The 22,849-nt window shown below is 31.9% G+C and overlaps 2 protein-coding genes across 2 annotated transcripts; both read right to left on the bottom strand.

Moving 5' to 3' along the window:
* Positions 1 to 4,990: 4,990 nt before the first annotated feature.
* Positions 4,991 to 12,504, bottom strand: LOC139510674 (uncharacterized). Its single transcript, XM_071297218.1, has 4 exons — positions 11,955 to 12,504; positions 9,436 to 9,579; positions 6,323 to 6,469; positions 4,991 to 5,078 (listed from the first exon to the last, which is right to left on the bottom strand). The coding sequence occupies exons 1-4, from the start codon at positions 12,031 to 12,033 to the stop codon at positions 5,044 to 5,046; spliced, it is 405 nt and encodes a 134-aa protein (XP_071153319.1). The 5' UTR covers positions 12,034 to 12,504; the 3' UTR covers positions 4,991 to 5,043.
* Positions 12,505 to 15,852: 3,348 nt separating this feature from the next.
* LOC139512846 (uncharacterized) lies at positions 15,853 to 20,922 on the bottom strand. Its single transcript, XM_071300774.1, has 4 exons — positions 20,798 to 20,922; positions 18,181 to 18,333; positions 17,677 to 17,730; positions 15,853 to 16,189 (listed from the first exon to the last, which is right to left on the bottom strand). Exons 1-4 carry the CDS (start codon positions 20,859 to 20,861, stop codon positions 16,149 to 16,151), a joined length of 312 nt encoding a protein of 103 aa, XP_071156875.1. The 5' UTR covers positions 20,862 to 20,922; the 3' UTR covers positions 15,853 to 16,148.
* Positions 20,923 to 22,849: the final 1,927 nt, after the last annotated feature.

The raw sequence follows: 22,849 nt of genomic DNA on the forward strand, positions 1-22,849 counted from the left end.
TTGTAATCTTACAATTGATTTATTGATAGCTGTTTGTTAATTCCTATTCATGCGATTATCTATCGGCCACGTATATTTATATTTTCCTAAATCATCAAAATCATCATAGCTGAATTTCTCTCTCGCCCTGCTCGATCTAATTTAAATATTTTCTATTCTAAATATTGGCTATGAACAAGGTTAATTCAAAAAAGGATCAGATACTTCTTTGTTCTTATGATACCATATTTATTTTTATTAAATGAACAGACTTGTGTCATTCAAAAACACATAAATACATGTTATAACTTATATATGTACTAACGTGACGAACATAGAAGTAACTGCGAGCACCTATGTTCTAAAACGCCAAAGTTCAAAATTATTCCACTATATAAAACTATAAAACCGAAACAGTACAAACCGCCAAACTTAATTCGTGTAATTCATATGTTCATCTTGCCATGTAAAGAATCAGACATATCTACATTTTTATAAACATACTAACACCAGCAGCATCATATGCCTTTTTAAATCAGACTTTTTTATGTTTAATTGCCATATCAACTATAAAATTCCAAATTCGTCTTTGTCTTCTTATATATATATACAGTTCTAACATTGTTGGGTTGATGTTTAGACGAGTTGTATATACATAATGTACACAGCCATGTATCACCATCATTGCTGGTGATCCGATGGACAAATCTGTTGTAGAGTTGTCACTGACTCAGAAGTACTTATAAATATAATTATTTTCTGTGACTGTATCTTGCATTAATTTGTAGAATCCTTTACTATAGATAATTGAGCTGATCTGTAACAATAACATCGCCATGCCTTATATATCATGTACTGTAGTACGCCGCTAGATTAAAACTGACGAGGAAAGGTAACACACGGCCACCGAAAGCTTTATTTTTGTGAAGCCCAGGTGGTCGTGTGGTCTAGCGGGACGGCTGCAGTGCAGGCGATTTGGTGTCACGATATCTCAGTAGCATGGGTTCGAATCCCGGCGAGGGAAGAACAAAAAATTTGCGAAAGCAAATTTACAGATCTAACATTGCTGGGGCGATGTTTAGACGAGTTGTATATTAGACGAGTTGTATATACATTATGTACACAGCCATGTATCACCATCATTGATGGTGATCCGATGGATACATCTGTTGTAGGGTTGTCACTGACTCAGACGTACTTATGAATATAATTATTTTCTGTGACTGTATCTTACATTAATTTGTAGGATCCTTTACTATAGATAATTTAGCTGATCTGTAACAATAACATCTTCATGCCTTATATATCATGTACTGTAGTACGCCGCTAGATTAAAACTGACGTGGAAAGGTAACATATGGCCACCGAAAGCTCTTTTTTTGAGAGCCCAGGTGGTCGTGTGGTCTAGCGGGACGGCTGCAGTGCAGGCGATTTGGTGTCACGATATCTCAGTAGCATGGGTTCGAATCCCGGCGAGGGAAGAACAAAAAATTTGCGAAAGCAAATTTACAGATCTAACATTGCTGGGGCGATGTTTAGACGAGTTGTATATTAGACGAGTTGTATATACATTATGTACACAGCCATGTATCACCATCATTGATGGTGATCCGATGGATACATCTGTTGTAGGGTTGTCACTGACTCAGACGTACTTATGAATATAATTATTTTCTGTGACTGTATCTTACATTAATTTGTAGGATCCTTTACTATAGATAATTTAGCTGATCTGTAACAATAACATCTTCATGCCTTATATATCATGTACTGTAGTACGCCGCTAGATTAAAACTGACGTGGAAAGGTAACATATGGCCACCGAAAGCTCTTTTTTTGAGAGCCCAGGTGGTCGTGTGGTCTAGCGGGACGGCTGCAGTGCAGGCGATTTGGTGTCACGATATCACAGTAGCATGGGTTCGAATCCCGGCGAGGGAAGAACCAAAAATTTGCGAAAGCAAATTTACAGATCTAACATTGTTGGGTTGATGTTTAGACGAGTTGTATATAAATATATATATACATATTTCTATTTTTTCTTACATTTAAGGATTTCAGCAATCATCATGGCGATTCATTCAATAATTCCGATACGTCAACTGTTTATTTGACGGTAATTAGTAGCCAGTGAGAAAAAATGTTTGAATTGAGAATTATAAGAATGAAACAAATTGTTTTTCTATTTGTTATTTAAGAAATAATTGAAACAAGAAATATAAATCTCTTTCGAAATTAACATCAATTTTATCAGCAATTAAAGCTGGGGTTAAAAGTTATTGTGAAAAATCCAAATATCTTTTAGAGTACATACAATCTTAAACTCTTTCATCTTGCAATAGTATTAAACCATTTGATTTTTCTACACAAGTATTCCCCATTCCCCATTCCAAATTTAAAGACAAATTGGAAGAGATGGTATTGCTTTTTTGCATAAAAAAAAATGGCCAACGCATATAACGTATATCTTGTCTTAGGTAGGGGTAAATCCTTCTTTGCAAAGATTCACTCTGATTCAAACAAAAATTCTCTGAAACTGACATACTCAAGATGATTGATTTCTTGATTGACAACATATTTGTAACGTTTGCAGGACGTGTTCTTCAACAAATTCCTAATTGCGAACTTTACTTTTATATGTATATACGTAGCTACATTCAAGCAGCAACTGCATATGGATATATTTCGACCAATTGATACGATATACCGGCCTTGAATTATTCTTATGTAGACAAAACGCGCAACTTGCGTATTAAATTATAATCTTGGTACCTTTGATAACTATTTACACCACTAGGTCGATTCCACTGCTAATGTACCTTTCGTCCCCGAGGGTATCACCACCCCAGTAGTCAGCACTTCGGTGTTGACATGAATATCAATTATATGGTCATTTTTATTAAGTTCCTGTTATAAAACTTTGAATTTTATCGAAAAACTAAGGATTTTCTTATCCCGGGAATAGATTACCTGAGCCGCATTTGGCACAACTTTTTTTGGAATTTAGGGTCTTTAATGTTCTTTAACTTTGTAATTGTTTGGCTTTATAACTGTTTTGATCTTAGCGTCACTGATGAGTCGTATGTAGGCGGAAAGCGCGTTTGGCGGGCATATTAAATTATAATCCTGGTACCTTTGATTACTATTTACGGACGCCATCACGAGTTGGCTGACCGCTACGGAAGATCTGTTTAACAGCTGATATCGGATATATTCCTTATGTCGTAACTACAAGTCCGTTCAATTTTCACGAACATAACCTACTGAACTAGACTATTAATCGGGTTTGTAATTATATGAGCAACATGACGGGTGCACCATGTGGAGCAGGATCGTTTTACCCTTCCTAAGCACCTAACATCACCCCCCCACACACACACACACACACACACACACACACACACACACACACACACACACACACACACAGTTGTTTGTGGGGTTGGTGTTGCTAAGTCTTTAGTTTTCTATGGTGTGTCTTGTGTAATATTATTTATTTGTTTTTCTTTCTCTTTTTTTAGCAATGGCGGTGTCAGTTTGTTTTTCGTCTATGAGTTTGAATATCCCTCTGGTATATGTATGTATTTCGCTGTCCCGAGTGCTCTTGTGTTTATTTGTACTGTATTCCTGTCACGTATTGTTGTCATGTTAGCGGGATTTTTTACAAAGCCATACAAGTTGAAGTTTTGGCTAGCCATAAACTAGGTTTAACCTCCTGTTTTTCCTTAAAATTTCCTGTACCTAGTCAGGAATATGGCATACTGTGAATTCATTTATTTTCGTGGTTGTTTTAAGGAGAACTTACATAATCGTGGATATTCAATTTCGTGGTTTTGACATACAAGCCTACAGAAAACATGCTGTTTGTTTGAACTTTTGATGTCGTGGTTCACCTTAACCCACGAATGCCACGAAAATTGGTATCCAGCGAATATAAATGAATCCACAGTAGTCTGTTTCTATGTATGTTGGCGTTTGTTTATGTAACAGTTCGATTTTCTATTTTTTGTTTGTTTTTCTTAATCGATTTATGACTATTGAATAGCGGTTTACTACTTTGCTTTTTGAATTTTCCTCGGAGTTCAGTATTTTTGTGTTTTTACTTTTTACTACTGTTGCCTTAATCTACGAAGAAGAGACAGATATATAATTATCCTTACGATGCCTTATCATTATATAAAACTTCGTGTTAAAAGGAAAACGTGTTAGATAATCCTTATCTGGTATACAAATACGTAACATTTAATGCGCTTTTACTTGGTAGTTGATTTAGCTTTCCAACTGTTTTGATTAGTGCGCCACTGACGCGCGTCTACGAACTTTATTAGTCTGTTGACTTTGGAGAGTTTTTGATAACACAGGGTTGATGCCGGTGTTGATTGATATTTCGTCCGGTGGATATCACCAACCTAGAAGTCAGCACTCTGGGTTCAGTTGGGTTCATTTGTCGTTATAAGCTTATTGAATAGTTGGAAATATTTAGGTTTATCTATCCTTGGCAAAATTACCCTTTATGAATTATTTTTTAAAACAAAGTTGTGAAGTATTTGACTTTAAAAGCACTCATTTGATTGATCATCTTTCTATTTTGAGTCAAGCACCATTGGTCAGTCTTCTGTAAGCGAAACGCTCATCTTTCGTACCTACTTTCGACCCTTGTTTCTTTGGCAAGCCAATAGTACCAGCATGAGCTTTCTGTTTTCCTCATGCCATGGCCAATGACACTACGTTTTCGTGATTAGGCCTGTTGCATTACAAAATGAGTATGTTAGCAATAAATAAACCACGTTTGATATTTAGAAAGATTTTTTTCTGAATTCATCTGACCTTTACATAATACAAGGAGATGTGGCAATCAGACATCTGTTCACCGAGATCCTAATAGTGTGGATTTGAGAATATATAGGTCATCATACGGGCTTCAATAAATCAGTATATTGGGATTTTTTTATCGAATAAATCTGAGTATATATGTGTGTATATAAAATCATTTAATAAAAAAGTAATAAATAAATGACGATGCATCTTTATGTTTATTTATAACAATAATTATCTCTCCCTTCTGCTTTAACCACCTTGGCCACTACTACAACATCCATTTTCTACAAAAGTATGAAGCAACAGTCTTAACTAAGAAGACAAAACATATTCAATTAAATTCGGAATCCGTATGATATTCATCACAAGTGTTTGGTAATCGTTAAGTTTATTATCATTGGTATATGTCACAAATTATTATTCACAAAACTAATTTTGTTTGAAACAAATGACCGAAATCGATGCACAAATTTGGACAAGAAAAGTAGGCAACAATGGATATGTAATCCTTCGTACATGCTTCATCAAATTTTCGTGAAACAAAACTAAAATATGACTTAATATATTTGACGCGTTAATTTCCTGGTTTTTTTTTATGTACCATCATTAAAACAAGCTTACTATGCGGTATGGGCTTTTATGTCATTTGGTCTCTTGTTGAGAGTTGTCTCATTGGCAATCATATCACATCTTCTTTTCTATATATATTACTGAAAAATTATTATACCAGGTTTTTGATAGCACAAACTAGTCAAAATCTTCACTAAATTTTATCATCCGTACAAGGACAGCAATCGTAAATATAAATCAACTTGTAGACACCTTAAACTCTTGTGTTTATTCATCAGAAAAAGCTTACATATAAATAGGTAACACATCATCTCACAAACTGAAATTGTTTAATTTAAAGTGCAAATATATTGTAAAACTGTCTTTTAAACCGTTTGATATTGATTTAGTATCTTTTAGAGACTGTGTTAGTGTTTTGCAATTTGACTGAGATCTTGTCATATGAGACATGTATCAAAACGTGTCTATTGTTCTTTGTTTTTGTTTTTGTGTTCTCTATATTGACCTTAACCTATCTTATATGATGTGTGTAGAATAAACTATTCCTTGTCCATGTTAAACAAAAACGCAACCATCTTTATATATTGGTTACTTTGCCGGTTAATAAAATTAACTAATTTTAACCAGGTTAAATCCACCTTTGTCTATATAAGAAAATGCCTGTACCAAGTCAGTAAAATGACAGTTGTTATCCATTCGTTTGATTTGTTACAGCTTTTTATTATGACATTCGATTAGGGACTTTCCGTTTTGAATTTCCTCGGAATTCAGCATTTTTGAGATTTCAATTTTGAGTTTGAATCTCACCTATAATAAAAGAAAACGAATGTACTATATAGAAATAATGTAAGTGGTAAAAAGGATATAACACAAATTTAAGATGAAACCTATGACAAAATGTGGTAGATACAGCGTTAATTATAAGATTATCAATATATGTTCAACCTGATATACTTACTTTCCAAATTGAGTCTTTCGTCATCATTTTCACATTTTCTTGTCAATCTATTGTAAGAAAAACCTACTTCGTTGCACTGGTATTGCCCACTATCTCCCAACAAAAGTTTACGGAGGACATTCACAGGGTCAATTGATTTTGCTGGTTCTGAATAAAACCATTTTATTTACTTTTATAACGCAATATAGATGAGCAAAAATATAGATAGAAAATAAAACACACACTGGTAATCAAAGATAGATTGCACAAGGTTTTATGCAAATGCATTCTACTAATTAGAAGCTGAAATGTTTTGAATGTTAGCGTTTTTTATCAATGTCGTAGCTTTCATTAATGAATATATTTTTTTACTGAACAAAATAAAGTGTATTCTGTATCATGGATTAAAAAATATTCTGATCAAATATAAAATTCCTTGATGTTTACTAACGTTTTATTCCGATGTTACAACGAATAATCGTTTTCATTGATGCTTTTTTATCCAATGTCCAGACATACAATTGATCTCAGACAAACAGCATCCCATTTTCCTGTATGTGCTTTGGTATGTATTAAGAATATTAAGACAGAAATGGGTCTATTATTAACCTATATTATAGGTTTATCATAATCCTCAAAATTAAACTGATATGGCCTTTTGGGAATATCATCTAACAGGGAAAAGAATAGTGATATAAAACCAAGAAAACTCTAACTCGCCAACAAAGACCAAAAGAAGTAGACGATGACGACCAAAAGTTACTAAACCGCCTTTAACAACGAGAAATACCCATACCACATAGTAAGCTATAAAAGGGCGTAGAATGACTAGAATGACTAAAGTTAAACAATTCATACGAGTAAAAGAACAGCCAGATATATGAACACAACAATGAATGCAAAAAGATTATGAAATATAGGAACGTACGACCACCAATAAATGACATACTCCTGACTTGAAACAGGTACATACGACAAGTGGGTGTCAGCACAAGGCAACAACACACTATAAAATCTGTTAAATACAAGCTTTACTCATCAGATCTTTACGAATTTGATATAATTGATCTACACCAAGAGGTGTGTCGATTTGGAAAATATTTAAACTTGTTTTAGCTTCAGGCTAACCTGGATGAATCGCACTACCTTTTCAAACGAACTAACACAAATGCATTGCCTTTGTTATCAAATTTATTGAAATATTCACTATATTGCAATTATTTTCTAAAGTATACACTGGTATTGGTGAACTCACATAACCACCTAGTTTGTTTAATGTTTGCAATAACTAAACGCCTTGATTAGTACATCTAGTTTGCATGGAATAAATTTAAATCATGAACATATTTGGAATACATTATCAGAAGACACCTTATAACCGTTTGGAATTATATTTAAACAAACCATATCTTGATTGGAACTCGTGGTATTTACGAATTTGAAAAGATACTCTTATTTGAAACATATGAAATGATTGTTCGATGGTACAACTGTGTGAACTTAGTGACTGCTTGTTATGGAAAGACCAAGTTTGTTATCTAACAGCTATTACCGAGATGCTGACAATTACAAAGCGAGGGTTGTAAAATGACAAAAACAAAACTCTTCATAACCAGTCCTTCTAGCTTTTTTCAATCAAACAAGAAACATATTAGAGAAATCTGCAAACATCACCTGGTAAAATGTTGTGTAGACCTATTGTATGAGAGGAAATGCTTGTCCTCGTTTTCTTTTTTTTCAATCTAAAAACAGGTGTAGATGAGTATGACATACATTTACAGTTATCTGATTATAACGTATAGTGTTCGATATGGGTAACATATTAAAAACAAATACAAAATTCAAGAGTTAGTTTCTCCTATTATGCTATTTATGAACAGCAATAAGAAATGCAACCACTAATAACAGCCTTAAATTAAATACACACAAGGAATAATTTAATATAATTCAGTGAACAGATATTAGAAGAACTAGTAGCAGTGCCAATGAGACAACCTTCTATCCATGTTACAATTTGTAAAAGTACACCATATTAGGTCAAAGTACGGCGCTCGATCAAAACGAACAGCAAGCTATAAAGGGTCCCAAAGAGGGACGAAAGATACCAGAGGGAGAGTCAAACTCACAAAATCGAAAATAAACTGACAACGCCATGGCTAAAAATGAAAAGGACAAACAGACAAACATTAGTACACATGACACAACATAGAAAACTAAAGAATAAACAACACAAACCCCATCAAAAACTAGGGGTGATCTCATGTGCTCCGGAAGGGTAAGCAGATCCTGCTCCACATGTCCCAACAATGACAAGCGTAAATCCATTCAAACAGGAAAACCCATGTTATTATCTTTATTACAAAAAACAGAAGCGAGAAATATTTATGAACTCTACCAATCGACGACATCCACTGAACATCAGGTTTATAGTACATTTCAGCCGAAGATGTAAAAGAAGCACATACCCAACACTTGTGAAATCGTAAAATTGTTCTGTTGATAAATTATTGTTTCAAAGTGTTTGTAAAACAATATTATTTTTTGTTTACTATGTTGGTTAATGAAATGAATTAGTATGTTAATCTTTTTTTAGAAACACCCAAAACGAAAATCGTAAACTGAAATCATCAAGAAATAAAAGCACTTTTTCCAGAAATAAAGTGTCTTTTTTCAGAATAAAACTTCTGACATTGACAAAAGTGTTAGATTCAGTTTTAAATATTAGAATATGTCTACATATAAAAAAGAAGATGTGATATAATTGCCAATGAGACAACTGTCCACAAGAGACCAAAAAGACACAGACATTAACAAATATAGGTCACCGTACGGCCTTCAACAATGAGTAAAGCCCTTACCGCATAGTCAGCTATAAAAGGCCCCGATAAGAAAATGTAAAACAATTCAAACGAGAAAAATAACGGCCTTATTTATATAAAAAAAAAATGAACGAAAAACAAATATGTAACACATAAACAAACGACAACCACTGAATTACAGGCTCCTGACTTAGGACAGGCACATACATAAATAATGTGGCGGGGTTAAACATATTAGAGGGATCCCAACCCTCCCCTAACCTTGGACAGTGGTATAACAGTACAACATACATGTTCATCCGTTGATATACTTACTTCCAGAAAGATTGGATTTATCATCATCATTTTCACATTCTTCTGTCAGTACATTGTAAGAGAACCCTTCGTTACATTCTTTGATTTCATCTTCCAATAACAGGTTACGAAGGAGATCAATTTGTTCATTTGTCTTGTCTCTTCCTAAATAAAACCAAATAGTATAGTTTTGATAACGGTATAGAAACAACCCAACATAGTGATAGAACAAAAATACACCTATATAGAATATGATAAGGTTGTACATTGTTTTATAGTGATTCTGCAGTAGAAAAAATATTTACTGTTTCTTCCGTAGATTTTTTTAATTGTGCAGCTTCGGTTGATGGAGCTAATTTTGTTTTACTGAGAATTAAAAAAGAAGAAAAAAAGAACTTCATAATGTGTATTCTATAAAGGTAACAGTAGTTAATCGCTGTTCAAAAGTCATAAATCGATTGAGAGAAAAAGAAATCCGGGTTGCATACTAAAACCAAGGGAAACACATCCACTATAAGAGGAAAACAACGAAACAACTGACACACTGAAGTGCAACAAATTACAAACGACAATGCAACATACCTAAATAAGAACTGCCATATTCCAGACATGGAAAATTTAAGAAAAAAATGGAGGGTTGAACCTGGTTTTGTGGATAGCCAAATTTCGCCCTTTATGGCAATCTTAAATATACCGCTCAAATGACAGAAATACAGTAATACAGTATGAATTAAAGCAAGGCCACTTAGGACAGGGAAATATTTCAATAAATAATATAATAGAACATTTCGACATGTTAACCACAGAATAACAACGAATACCTAAATAGATTTAGGACAGTAAACAAAAACAGCTTAATAGAATTACGAACTGTGCGTCACAGTTGTTGTCCATTCGTTTGATTTGTTTTACTATTTGATGTTGCCGTTTGATTAGGCACTTTCCGTTTAGAATTTTTCTCGGAGTTCAGTATTTTTGTGATTTTACTTTTCATATGAATGTATTAACGCCACAAAAATTAGCTTTGTTATTAAGGTATTTGATGTATTTTATAACAATTACAAGAATAACAAATATATAATTGTGTTAGTAATTGTAAATTATAGGCTGAAACACATCTTTTGATATCCTAGTGACAAAGGTGAAACTAAAATGAATGAGATATAACTAAGGAAGAACTATTCCCTGATATAAGAATGAAGTGTTTACAAGAAATAATACATCGATGTCAATTCTTATTTATCAGCCATTATAGTTTCAACCAAGTAATGACCGAAATTTTTGACGATGTGTTAGATACCAGTCTCCAACTGTTAACTGTAAATGAGGCTTTCGAATCTCAATAATGGCAAATAATTAAAACTGTAAACAAAAATGGAGAAAATTTCATTTGTGAGCAGATGTCACTAAATTTACCACTAAAATTACCACTTGAAACTGAATAAAATTAAATATACACAAGGATCAGATAAAAGGGATTTTTTTTAAACAAAATTTAATGAAAGACTTACACTGCAATTTATCAAATATACCTTTTTACTGACTATCCAATTTTGCACATAGTCATAAGTAGAAGTATATTACAAATGATCTACTGATAGTCTACTTTTAAGGATGATTGCAAAAGGGGATAATAAATTAAGTTTTATTCTATGTGTATTTTCTCACAAGTATCATGGCTGGCATTTGTTGAATTTAATACAGTGATTTATTAAATTTTGAGATAATCAACGTAGCAAACCCTAATTGGGAACAGTTTATTCATTGATTTCACATATAATTTTTTCTATTTTCACATTCCCTTGAATCAAGAATAGGAAATATAAAAGAAATGGTAGCTGCTTTTGTACTATTCATATACTTTCTAGATATTAAGATTAGGTTAGTTTTGCCTACTTACATGTTAAGATGACAACATAGATTTACTGAACATGCATAGACAGGTATGTGGAAGTAAACACATTCACTTAGGTTTCACTGTGGGACTATTGACGTTATGTATATTTCATATGGGATCAGTAGATATGTAATTTTTAGCTAGGTAATTGGGGACATATTTCTGGGTTAATTAAGTCGTGCACTGCTTCATTGGTTCATTACTGGAAAAAATCTAACCATACTATAGATCTAGGTAGATGTGCATGTTTCGATATCTTAAAGTATGCTAATTGTTCAATACAATTTGATCTTGAATACATTTCTTATTTATTATGTATAGGTCCCAATTTTTATTTATTTCAATATATAAATAGTATAAAAAATAACACAAAAGTAGTTACCATGACATGTGATACTTTGTTATATATTAAAACACTTATGGTATTAAGAAAACATTTCACAATCTGCAGAGGTTATAAATAATCTACGATATAATCGACCGTTTAATTACTTATGTATTTCAATCGTGCATTTACAAATAAAATGAAATCATAAACATATTGTAGGAATAAGAAAAAAATAGAATAAAAACAGAAACATAAAGCTACATTTTCAATAAATCACAAAAAAGTAAAGTCATAGGTTCCCATTTACATACATACCTCTAACGTGTCGGGTGAGTGTGATCTCGAAACATATACACATCAGAAATAACGTCAATACTGAACGTAGAATATTCATGTCTAACTTTATTGGCAAATATTTTTTTCCGTTTTTTTTTCGTATCAATTATTCCTGCAACGGACTTAAATTTTGCACTGAATTTTTTTTACGATTCAACCCATTTTTATATGACGTACCTTGACATAAATTCAATTACATGAATGGTAGGTAAGATGAGTTAGTTCAAAATTAATATGGCGTTACGTCTAATCTCCTAGTTTGAATGACGAAGACCTTGGACCAAACCCTTTTATTCAAATCACCTTCTTTAATAAAAAAAAATTGCAATGTTTCCATTTATGAAGATTAATTCAAAATAACAAATGTAAGTGTCAACCTTTACTAGCATACACTTTGATTTATAATAAGTAAATCGGGCCAGTTGACAAGTCAATAAACTACACAATCGTGTTTAATACTCGAATAGAATTTGCTTAGTTCTGTGTTGATGCGAACGCACCAATAACATATACGTCATGAAAATAATAATTCAGTAAATTTAAATTCATTTTATTATTATATGTAGATTAATCTTTTGTTATAATCTATATTTAAACCCTTATCATACACATGTTTCGAAAATATATGTAATTTAATTTAATTTAAGAGTTTAAAAAGCTTGAAGAATACAATTTAAAGTTCTTTCCTACTATGTTATTGTACTAATTTAGGGATGGCAATCGTTTAGATGTTTTGAAGAAGCAGTCCATCAATTTCAGTGAATTCTTGCAGTTCGGTGTGAACCAAGGCTTCATTTTAAAGGCCGTACGTTGACCTATAATTGTTAAGTTTTCACAAATTGCAACTTGGATGGAGAGTGTGTCATTGGCATATAAATATAGTATAAATAGAGAGTGACCACGAGCAAGAATGATTTGTGAATCAAATCAGTCACCCAAATGGTTGATCCTTGTTTCTAATTCAATGTTGACATTAATTTAAATTTTATAGCTGAATACATATGACTAAACGATGCCTAACTAAGGAATTAGATTGAAGGTCACATCAATACGCATTCAATGAGGTCGTATTATTCACTTGAAAATGAATATTTTAGCTGCAATGTTTCTTGGCATATATTGACAAGTTGAAACAAATTGGCAGCTAAAAGCAAATTATAATTTCCCTATTTCACTTTCATAAATGATGAACAAAGTCAATTTTGTATATATATACGTTCAGGTATTTCACATCCAATTTTTTATGGAAATATTCTTTATAAATCACAAAGGTGTCAGTATTCACCTCAAAAACTAACAAAACCTTTGAATAGACTTATTAAGAAGGGATATAGTTACGATACTGTTGTCAGGTCATTAGAGATTGCATATTTTGGCGTCAGTATTGATTCACTTATAGGGTCTTTGCATCGGAACTAAATACATTTATTCAAAAACCAGTTGTTGGCATGACACGGGTTATGTTCTTCTCATATATGTTATGATGGTATGATACTAAACCCCTAACGGGAAGGATTGTGCCTGATGTTCATATGATGAAATCATAATATTTCAGTCAGTTTAATTGAAGTCTGGAGCTGGCATGTCAGTTAACTGCTAGTAGTCTGTTGTTATTTATGTATTATTGTCATTTTGTTTATTTTCTTTGGTTACACCTTCTGACATCAGACTCGGACTTCTCTTGAACTGAATTTTAATGTGCGTATTGTTATGCGTTTACTTTTCTACATTGGCTAGAGGTATAGGGGGAGGGTTGAGATCTCACAAACATGTTTAACCCCGCCGCATTTTTGCGCCTGTCCCAAGTCAGGAGCCTCTGGCCTTTGTTAGTCTTGTATTATTTTAATTTTAGTTTCTTGTGTACAATTTGGAAATTAGTATGGCGTTCATTATCACTGAACTAGTATATATTTGTTTAGGGGCCAGCTGAAGGACGCCTCTGGGTGTATGAATTTCTCGCTACATTGAAGACCTGTTGGTGACCTTCTGCTGTTGTTTTTTCCAATGGTCGGGTTGTTGTCTCTTTGGCACATTCCCCATTTCCATTCTCAATTTTATATATAGATACTTTTTGTAGGGAGTCTTTTTATGATACGTAACATTTTGTAAGTGGCCTTTTTTGTACGCCACCTTTTTTGTGAACTGGCTTTTTATCGGGGGAGTTAAATCAGGGGCATTTAAATGTTACCCTTAACAAGATTATCTCCCCTGTTGTCTTCGTTTTAAATAAATGATATTTTGATTGGAATCTTTCTCCTTGTTAATAATTCGCCTCCAAATACCGAGCAAAGTGTGTCCTGACATGCACTCATATATTAGTCATAAGGTGGGTGTTATACATGTATTTGGTTTCCTCAGCTTTGATAATAATATATCTATTATGCTGATCACATTAGACATAAAGTTAGTTTTTATGATATTTTACGAAATTGGTCATTATCATTGATTTTTTTTTTAACTTTTTTTAATAGAAATCAGCATATATTTTTGTACCTCGGGCGTGAATTTCAAACAGTGAAGTAAATATCCAATTTGAGTAGTTTACTAATGTTCAAATATTATAATTCGATTTAGAAGACAAACAAAATTAAAAATAAACAGCTGCGCCCGACGTCTTGTGTGGAAGTTTTATGCAATAATCATAAATAGTTTCTGAGAAAGTTTTAAGCAATTACCATTTATTGCTTTTGAGACACGGCGGGACATGTGAACCCCCCCCCCCCCCCCCCCCCCCCCCCGCCACATCCTGTTTTTTTTTTTACAAACATCGCTAAAATAAAATTTTGAATCAAACCAAAAAGTATACAGATCTTTAGATTAATATAACAAAGAAGTGTGTACAGTTTCAAGCAATAATCATAAAAAATTTTTACGATACGGCGCGACATGTAAAAAAAAACCCTCCCCTTTTTTACAAAATACTCAATAACTCAAAAATAAAATTTTGAGTCATCACCAAAAAGTATACAGATCTTTAGATTAATATGACAAAAAAGTGTGTAAAGTTTTAAGCAATAATCATAAATCGTTTTTGAGATACGGCACAACATGTAAAAAACCCCCTCCTCCTTTTTTACAAAATACTCAATAACTCAAAAATAAAATTTTTGAATCATCACCAAAAAGTATACAGATCTTTAGATTAATATAACAAAGAAGTGTGTAAAGTTTTAAGCAATAATCATAAATCATTTTTGAGATACGGCGCGACATGTAAAAAAACCCTCCCCCTTTTTTACAAAATACTCAATAACTTAAAAATGAAATTTTGAATCATCACCAAAAAGTATACAGATATTAAGATTAATATAACTAAGAAGTGTGTAAAGTTTTAAGCAATAATCAAGAATCGTTTTTAATATACGGTGCGACATGTGAAAAAAACACACCCCTGTTTTAGTTACAAAGTGCCGTAACTCAAAAAGTTTAAATCTTATTTTCACCAAAAAGTATACAGATCATTTGACCATCATAAAAAACAACTATATTAAGTTTCATGCAATTTAGATAAGTCGTTCTCAAGTTATGGTGCGACATGTTTACGCCGGACAGACAGACGGACAGACGGACAGACGGACAGACGGACAGACAGATGGACGGACACCGGACATTCGCATACCATAATACGTCCCGTCCAAATTTTGACGGGCGTATAAAAACGGAGGGAATCGCATAAAAACCAGATATGGTCTCCTGATATGCATTTATATCCCGTCATGTAAATCCACACTGAGTAAAACGTTAACAATCTGGAATAGGACACAAACGGTCAAATCACAGCTTAGACTTTGGTATCTAAAGATATTAGACTACAATGACATATAACTATATCTCACAATAGAAGCAGAATACAGGAAGACGATATTGATAAATATGCTTAACAAATATTGCAAAAGTTTATTTAAATAGCAAAATAGCTGATAAGAGGATAAAAACCCATACAGTATGTTCACATATAATGTCACAATAACTAATTTGAAGTATAATTATTATAAGAGAAAAAAACAACACATCCCTAAAAGTTATATTCGAAGCTTGTAAAACAAAGCATCTTCGAATATATTTGGGTTTTTTAAATAATTTAAAATGGAATTAGTTTTTCTATTGGATTTTTTATTTAAATGTTGGTTATTTTTAATCAAAATGGTAGATAGGATGCTGAAAACTGATTCCTTATTTTCTCCCAATTCCTGCTCCACCAAAACCTCCAATACCTGCAAAAACAAATTTGCATATAAACAAATTCGTAACGGAATTTATAGTACATGTATATATTTACTTCGATGGCCATAGATATTATTCCAACAAGATTCTATTGATACTAATATATATCACATTAGTTTTTATCTATCAATAGTGGCTCTATTTTACTATTCCTTGTCATTTTATTGCATTTCGTATTATGTTTTAGAAGGATTAGGACTTCAATAAGATATGCGTTGTCGTTGAAATTGGATGTACCAGAAATCAATCAAAAGAAATCACGTTCAGTTGCAACTCGTGGCCAGAGACAATGTGTTCAATCATTATACGCTAAATATCCTACAATTGAACTAATTGATAGTAAATATCATGTAATGATATTTAATAACTATCCAGGTACAAATTTATTAAAAATATATGAAGATTATAATTAGACAAATGAATATCAATTTCATTTGTCTAATTATAATCAGTGCATGCAGTTTAGTTTCAAGTTTTCGATATCGAATTATGCGTTTTGAAAGTGAATCTCAAGGCTTATGGTTTTTTTTTTAATGTAATGGAATTTATGCAACTGTCAAAAAACGTTAGAGGTTTAGCAAGCTATAAAATCAGGTGGAGTAATTGTTAACAGCGAGCAATACTGTTGTTGAATAAAAAAACAATAAAATCAGGTTTAATTCCCCCTTTTACCAAGTCAGGAATATGACAGTCGCTATCCATTCGTTTGATGTGTTTGAGCTTTTGATTTTGCCATTTGATAACGGACTTTCAGTTCTAATTTTCCTCGGATTACGTATTTTTTTCTTTTTTCTTTTTTGTGTATCTCAAGTGATGTCAAGACATGTACCTTGCCTACCCATATAATTTCGAATATGAAAAAATTATAATTTGAATTCGTATCTCTATTTCTATTCTTAACACCCTCTTTTCCTGAAATGTTTAGTAGTTATTTAGTTCTAGTAAACACCCAAAATACCAAACTTATTCTTTTATCAGTCTGTACACATCTGTTTAGTTGTATCATTGGCAAAAACACAATTACTCATTATGTTAATATATAAACAGAGGGGTGATAAGATTGAATGATTGAAACTAACAATATGGTCGAACAAAAGCTGCCGAAACCATGATTGAATGATAAAGCATGATTATAGCAACGGTAGCCATCTGATAATGATTGGAACAGAAAGCCCTGAGATAGTGTATTAACACTTTATGCAATCGCTGTTGGCTGTTGCTAATGACACTATAGATGTTTTCGCGTTTTCAGAAGGAAAGTTTATAATCATCATTTTATCAATGAGTTTAGGTCAAATCAGATCTTTATTCCCAAATATTTTATGCAAATATAATTGGATCAGTATTCATAATTTCGAGTGGAAATATGCGATCAATAATTATCAAAATATTCAATGAAAAAGATATCATCATCTTCACAAAAAGTGAAGTTCAATAACTATCAATTTAAGTCTAATTAATTAAATTTTTTACTTACCGTTTACTATGCAACTTAGAGTTTCTTTGCGAAAGATTTCGCCATCCCTACATTCTATTAAAAAGAAATAGGTTAATTGTACAATGTATGTGTCACAACATTTAGGCCATGAAACCAACTATTTGTTAAATCAATTAGGTATAACTATTCCACAATAAAATTAAAATTGAAAAAATAAGAAAATAAACATTAAATTGGCAATATCTTTAAATTTGCGAAAAATATATAACCTTGTTGTTTGTTATTGTAGATTAAACAAGGTTCGTGAATTCATGCTTTTTTAAAGATGTATTCTTTGTAATTAGAAAAATGTTCTACAAACCGCTATATTCCTATTACAGAATATGTTAATGTATTTTAAATCTTATCTTTTATATAAAATGCTGCATATATAGTGAACTTTATACATCATAGTGTATAAATAAAAGTTAAATTAAATTGCATATCTCTAAACAGCTTTGTGCCTTTTTCTAGGAACAATTTTGACAGAGAAGAAAATCGTACTTTTGCATTTTCCTGTAGTTGCATTGTACACTTTATTCTTCTTGGCACACTTAGCAGCATTCATTATTCTTCTCGTTTCGAGAAGATTCAAATCGGAACGCTCCATTGTATTCAGGTTGTTCAGGACTCGCAATATTCCATATTCCTTTCTTTCTGAAAAAAATATTATTTATTTTAGAACCATGTGAACTTGAAATTTAGTATATAACCGTAAAAAAAAATCTGCTTCAGTTCTTTTCTGTGATAATAGCACAGAAGGGCGGCTTAAAACTACAGTATATGTTAAATGTGATGATGAAAACTTTCGAATTGTCAATTTTCCTTTTCTCAGTAGTTACATGTCTCAATTTTAACGTTTCATTCGTACATGTTGAAATTACATTTAAAGACGTTCAACACTCAACGCTAATTTAGTCGGATCAGCCTGAATATATATACAGCAATCGTGGCAATCCCAGGTAGCCCGGATACTGGTGACATCCATGAAAATCTGTCAACTGAACATTTATACATCTAGCTAATTAACGTTTAAAAAACGTGGGAACATTTTTTTTTTCTTATAAAACAACCAAATTTATAATGGATTTTATATATATTTAAGCGTATACTAATCCATTCTTGTTTATCGAATATCTTACTAGCGAGAATCACGATATGACTATAAAAGCTGACACGAGGATCCCAAAACATCATACGACCGTTTTGATGCGAATTTCATTCACAGTGGTGTGCTTCTTGCTCCAAAAAAATGCTCCACTAGAGTTATGAGGAAGAAAACAAAAATTACAAAAAAGAGCTTGCAATTGTATCCAACAACCATAAATTAACGAGTTACATCAACCATTTCATATATTTTTTTCTATTCATTTGTTTAACATTGTTATGAAGAGCACGTGCAGTCATATATGTTGCATTTGTTAGGGGGAATATTTAAAAGTAAAGAATGCATCATGTATCATGCACGTTTCTCGCCAAAATCATATGAAATCGTATAAAAACCTCTTTGTATTGTTTTTTAATTGTGTAAAAGCATATTAATCAACTACATCCCGGTAAATATATAAACAAAATATCGTTTGATAAAACCACTAATTCGGGCTTGGTAGATAAGAACAAAAAAATAACTGCTTTACATGTTTAAACAAAATAGTTTGTACGCATAGTTGTACATAAGTAAATGTGTAAAATATTTAGTTAGTTTTGGAATCAAATTAAAACTTAAAGAGACATAACTTTTTTTGTATTGAATGTTCCCGCAAGTTAATGAATGTTTTTGATAATCGTAACATGCTATAACTGTCAACTATTCTTAAAGATAAAATAATTTCTATTACATAATTTTGCTCTCTTATACTTTTCAAACAGTGACGTATATATACGCCGGTATAATGGACATATTATGGTACACCGTTGTCCGTCCATCTATCTGTTCATTCGTCTGTCGTCAACATTGAAACTTTGGTAAATTGTTTATATCTCTTGACGTTGTTTGTTCTGGTTTTTTTTTTTTTTGGTTTTTTTTTTTGGTTTTTTTTTTTTTTGTTGTTTTTTTTTTCGATTTTGCGTTTCCGAGTTTTTTTCGATAAAAAGGGTGATTTTCAAGTTTTCTGATCATTACTCACACACTATTTCAAATTTCCAAGAAGCTTTGGTGACTGGTTTATATTTATTCAGATAGCCTCCTTTTAGTTTTTCATAAATTTCTGATATGACATTGAGAGGTTATGGATCTTTTTTCTATGAAAAAAAAGTGACGGGCGCATCATGCTCTCATGGTGCAGCAATGTACACATCAAAGGGACTTTACATATTTTAAAGATATCATCAACATAAAGTTTATTTAGACTTAAGATAGAATAGCTGGCCTCTTAAAATCGCCGAATTCACCATCGAAAACGAAGGGGCCAAGATTAGGTATTTTATTACATCAAAACACTAATACCTCTTAAATCGAAGAATGCAAAAATTAAACATTAAATGATAGGTATATTTAATTATACCAAGTGATCATACAAGATGTCATTTTTTGCAGGAAAAAAACATATGACGTTTGAACATTTTTTTCTTTTTCCTACAGTTCTTTTTCCTACAGTTGCAAAAAAGACAATAACGTTGCTAACGGTAAATGGCACAATTCGCGACGTCAAATGAGAAATATAAGGGAAAGATAATTGTTTCCATTGAATTTAAATATTTCCTAGAAAACAATTACATGACCTCTTGTTATTTTTCTTTATGTTTTGTTTACTTTTTATTTGGAAAAAATCCCGATTGTTTTTTTTTTTAAGGAGTATACTGGATTCAATACTAGTAATATCACAAAAATGATGTTCAATACCGATTAATACAAAAAACATATTTTGTTATAAAAGCATAGTATCGAATTGATATATCGCTTTTAGCAGTCAGTTTGGTTCAATTTATTTTAAGAAAAACCATCATCACTGAGATTAACTAAGTATAAATAACGAGAATCTAGGAGACACTATTAACACAATAATTGTGGAAACGACAAACAATAAAACTAACTGCCAACCAGACCACAAGTCCTGTTCTTATTACTAAATAAAACAAACTGAAAGTTTAAAAATGAAAATCAAGTTAAATGTTTACTTACTTTCAAAACCCATCGTTGTAGAGATGACTAAGATGAAAATCAGACCTTTTCCGAAATAAAACATCTTCAAGTATTGACGGTATTTGGTTTAATGTCCTGTTTAAGAGTAATTAATTTCAATTTATATAGTATTTGACCATTTAACATATAATGAGTTAAAGTAATAGAAAATAGATATTTTTATTTACATTTTATTTGCTGACGTATAAATGATTACTTATTTCAAGGGATAAAGTAACATTAACGTGTAAACTAAATATTATGTATTTATTTGGTTAAATTCAAATTGACCCCCAGTAACACCTTAATGCCATTTATAGACTTTTGAATAACAAATTTCACACTTATAAGTGTTTATACTTCCCTTGATTTTTTATTACCTTTGTAAAGAAAAGAAAAATGAATTTTAGAAACTGTGGGGGAATATGGACTGTTGAACTGTTAATCCCAATTAAATCGGTAACGTTCTGAATTTAATAACATTTTGATGTCAGTTCCCGTAATTCACCTGAAGACTATGACGTAAACATTCATAAGAGTATTGAATTTTATTTTCAAATCATCTATCGTGAAAATTTTAATTTTGAATAAAAACAAAAACAGACCTCGTGCCAGATTATAACTCTTTGAAAACAAATAAATATATGTTCACGCCATTTCTATTCTTTTTTTTTCTTTGTTGACACATGTTCTTCTTTTCAAAATTAACCAAACAAGACAACAACGTCAATTTTATATTTAAAAATAAAATTACAAAAATTAATTTGAGGTAGATTTTCTTATCTTTTTTTTTAATTTTAAAAAGCCCATTCACCATAGTAAGACCTTTCTATATGAGATGTCTAGAAGGGTGACTTACGCTATACTTCAGCGTCATTACGTACGTGTAATGGATGACATAATAATACCTATATTTGAAATATTTTCTGTTGTTATTTAACTTGTAACGAGAGATAACTCTCAGTTTGTATGATGCTACTTAGCTTATCAATGCATTATACGTGTATCTATATATTTAATTGAACAAACAAATGCATTGTAAATCGTAGCTATTATGATATGCTATGCCATAACATATTATTTCATAAAAATTGTTATCTGTCAGTTCGAATCAATAACAAATGAAAAATATCAATGGAAACAAGAAAAGGAATATCAGGTGTAATTAATCTACACCGAGATTTTATTATCAATGCAGAAAGAAAGTTTTCAGTAAATTAGGAGGGGGTCTTTCAGCGATGTTACCATATGTTATTGAAACGCATTAAATAAAGGGTATAAATAAAGGCAACAGTAGTATACCGCTGTTTAAAATTAATAAATCGATTAAGATTGATAAATAAAGGGTATCAAATTTCATTTAACGACATCTTGGTGTATTTTTGTGCATAATAAATGTAATATACACCAAAGACAACATCATTTGACCGATGTTCAAATCTGGTAAATCAATTCAAATGAGCGAACGAAACAAGATTGTAAACGTCGTCTTAAGAAATCTGATACGTCGATGTTGTAAGCGTCTCTTGATAAGCGTGTCACTACTGACAGGCGAATCCACCCTCATACAATAGGTCAAAATAGAGCAAGTCGGTTCATTAATACATCAGACGACTATTCTGCTATCTAACATTTACGCCAGACGCGCGTTTCTTCTACAAATGTCTCATCAGCGACGCTCAAATAAAAACAAATTTAAAGGCCAAATAAATTACGAAGTTTAAGAGCATTGAGGACCACAAATTCCTAAAAGTTTCGCCAAATACAACTTATTATATAAGGTAATCTATTCCTGAGGTAGAAAAGCCCAAGTAATTCAAAATTTTGTTAACAGTTTATTCATAAATGGCAGTTCCCGCTAAACATGTCGATTGTAAGTTGAGGCAAAGACTCATGGTAACGGTCAACCCTTCTGTGATAATGACTGCCATAAGTAAGCAGTCGTTTTTCCTCATATTCCTATCCGAGCAATTTCTGTGCAAGGTGCACACCCCTTTTTAGTGAGGTTCATGGTCATATAATGTGAACATTATTGTTAAAAAATGATACAAT

This window comes from Mytilus edulis, chromosome 2, assembly GCF_963676685.1.
Source record: "Mytilus edulis chromosome 2, xbMytEdul2.2, whole genome shotgun sequence".
Lineage (NCBI taxonomy): Eukaryota > Metazoa > Mollusca > Bivalvia > Mytilida > Mytilidae > Mytilus > Mytilus edulis.

Bases quoted from the DNA above. Each gene is read 5' to 3' on its own strand.
- LOC139510674 (XM_071297218.1), bottom strand. From the start codon at position 12,033: ATGAATATTCTACGTTCAGTATTGACGTTATTTCTGATGTGTATATGT. The intron at 9,580-11,954 runs GTATGTATGTAA...GGTTTTATTTAG, and splicing joins ACTCACCCGACACGTTAGAG to GAAGAGACAAGACAAATGAA. The intron at 5,079-6,322 runs GTAAGTATATCA...ATACTTTTGTAG, and splicing joins CGAAAGACTCAATTTGGAAA to AAAATGGATGTTGTAGTAGT.
- LOC139512846 (XM_071300774.1), bottom strand. From the start codon at position 20,861: ATGTTTTATTTCGGAAAAGGTCTGATTTTCATCTTAGTCATCTCTACA. The intron at 18,334-20,797 runs GTAAGTAAACAT...TATTTTTTTCAG, and splicing joins TACAACGATGGGTTTTGAAA to AAAGAAAGGAATATGGAATA. The intron at 17,731-18,180 runs GTACGATTTTCT...TCTTTTTAATAG, and splicing joins AACTACAGGAAAATGCAAAA to AATGTAGGGATGGCGAAATC.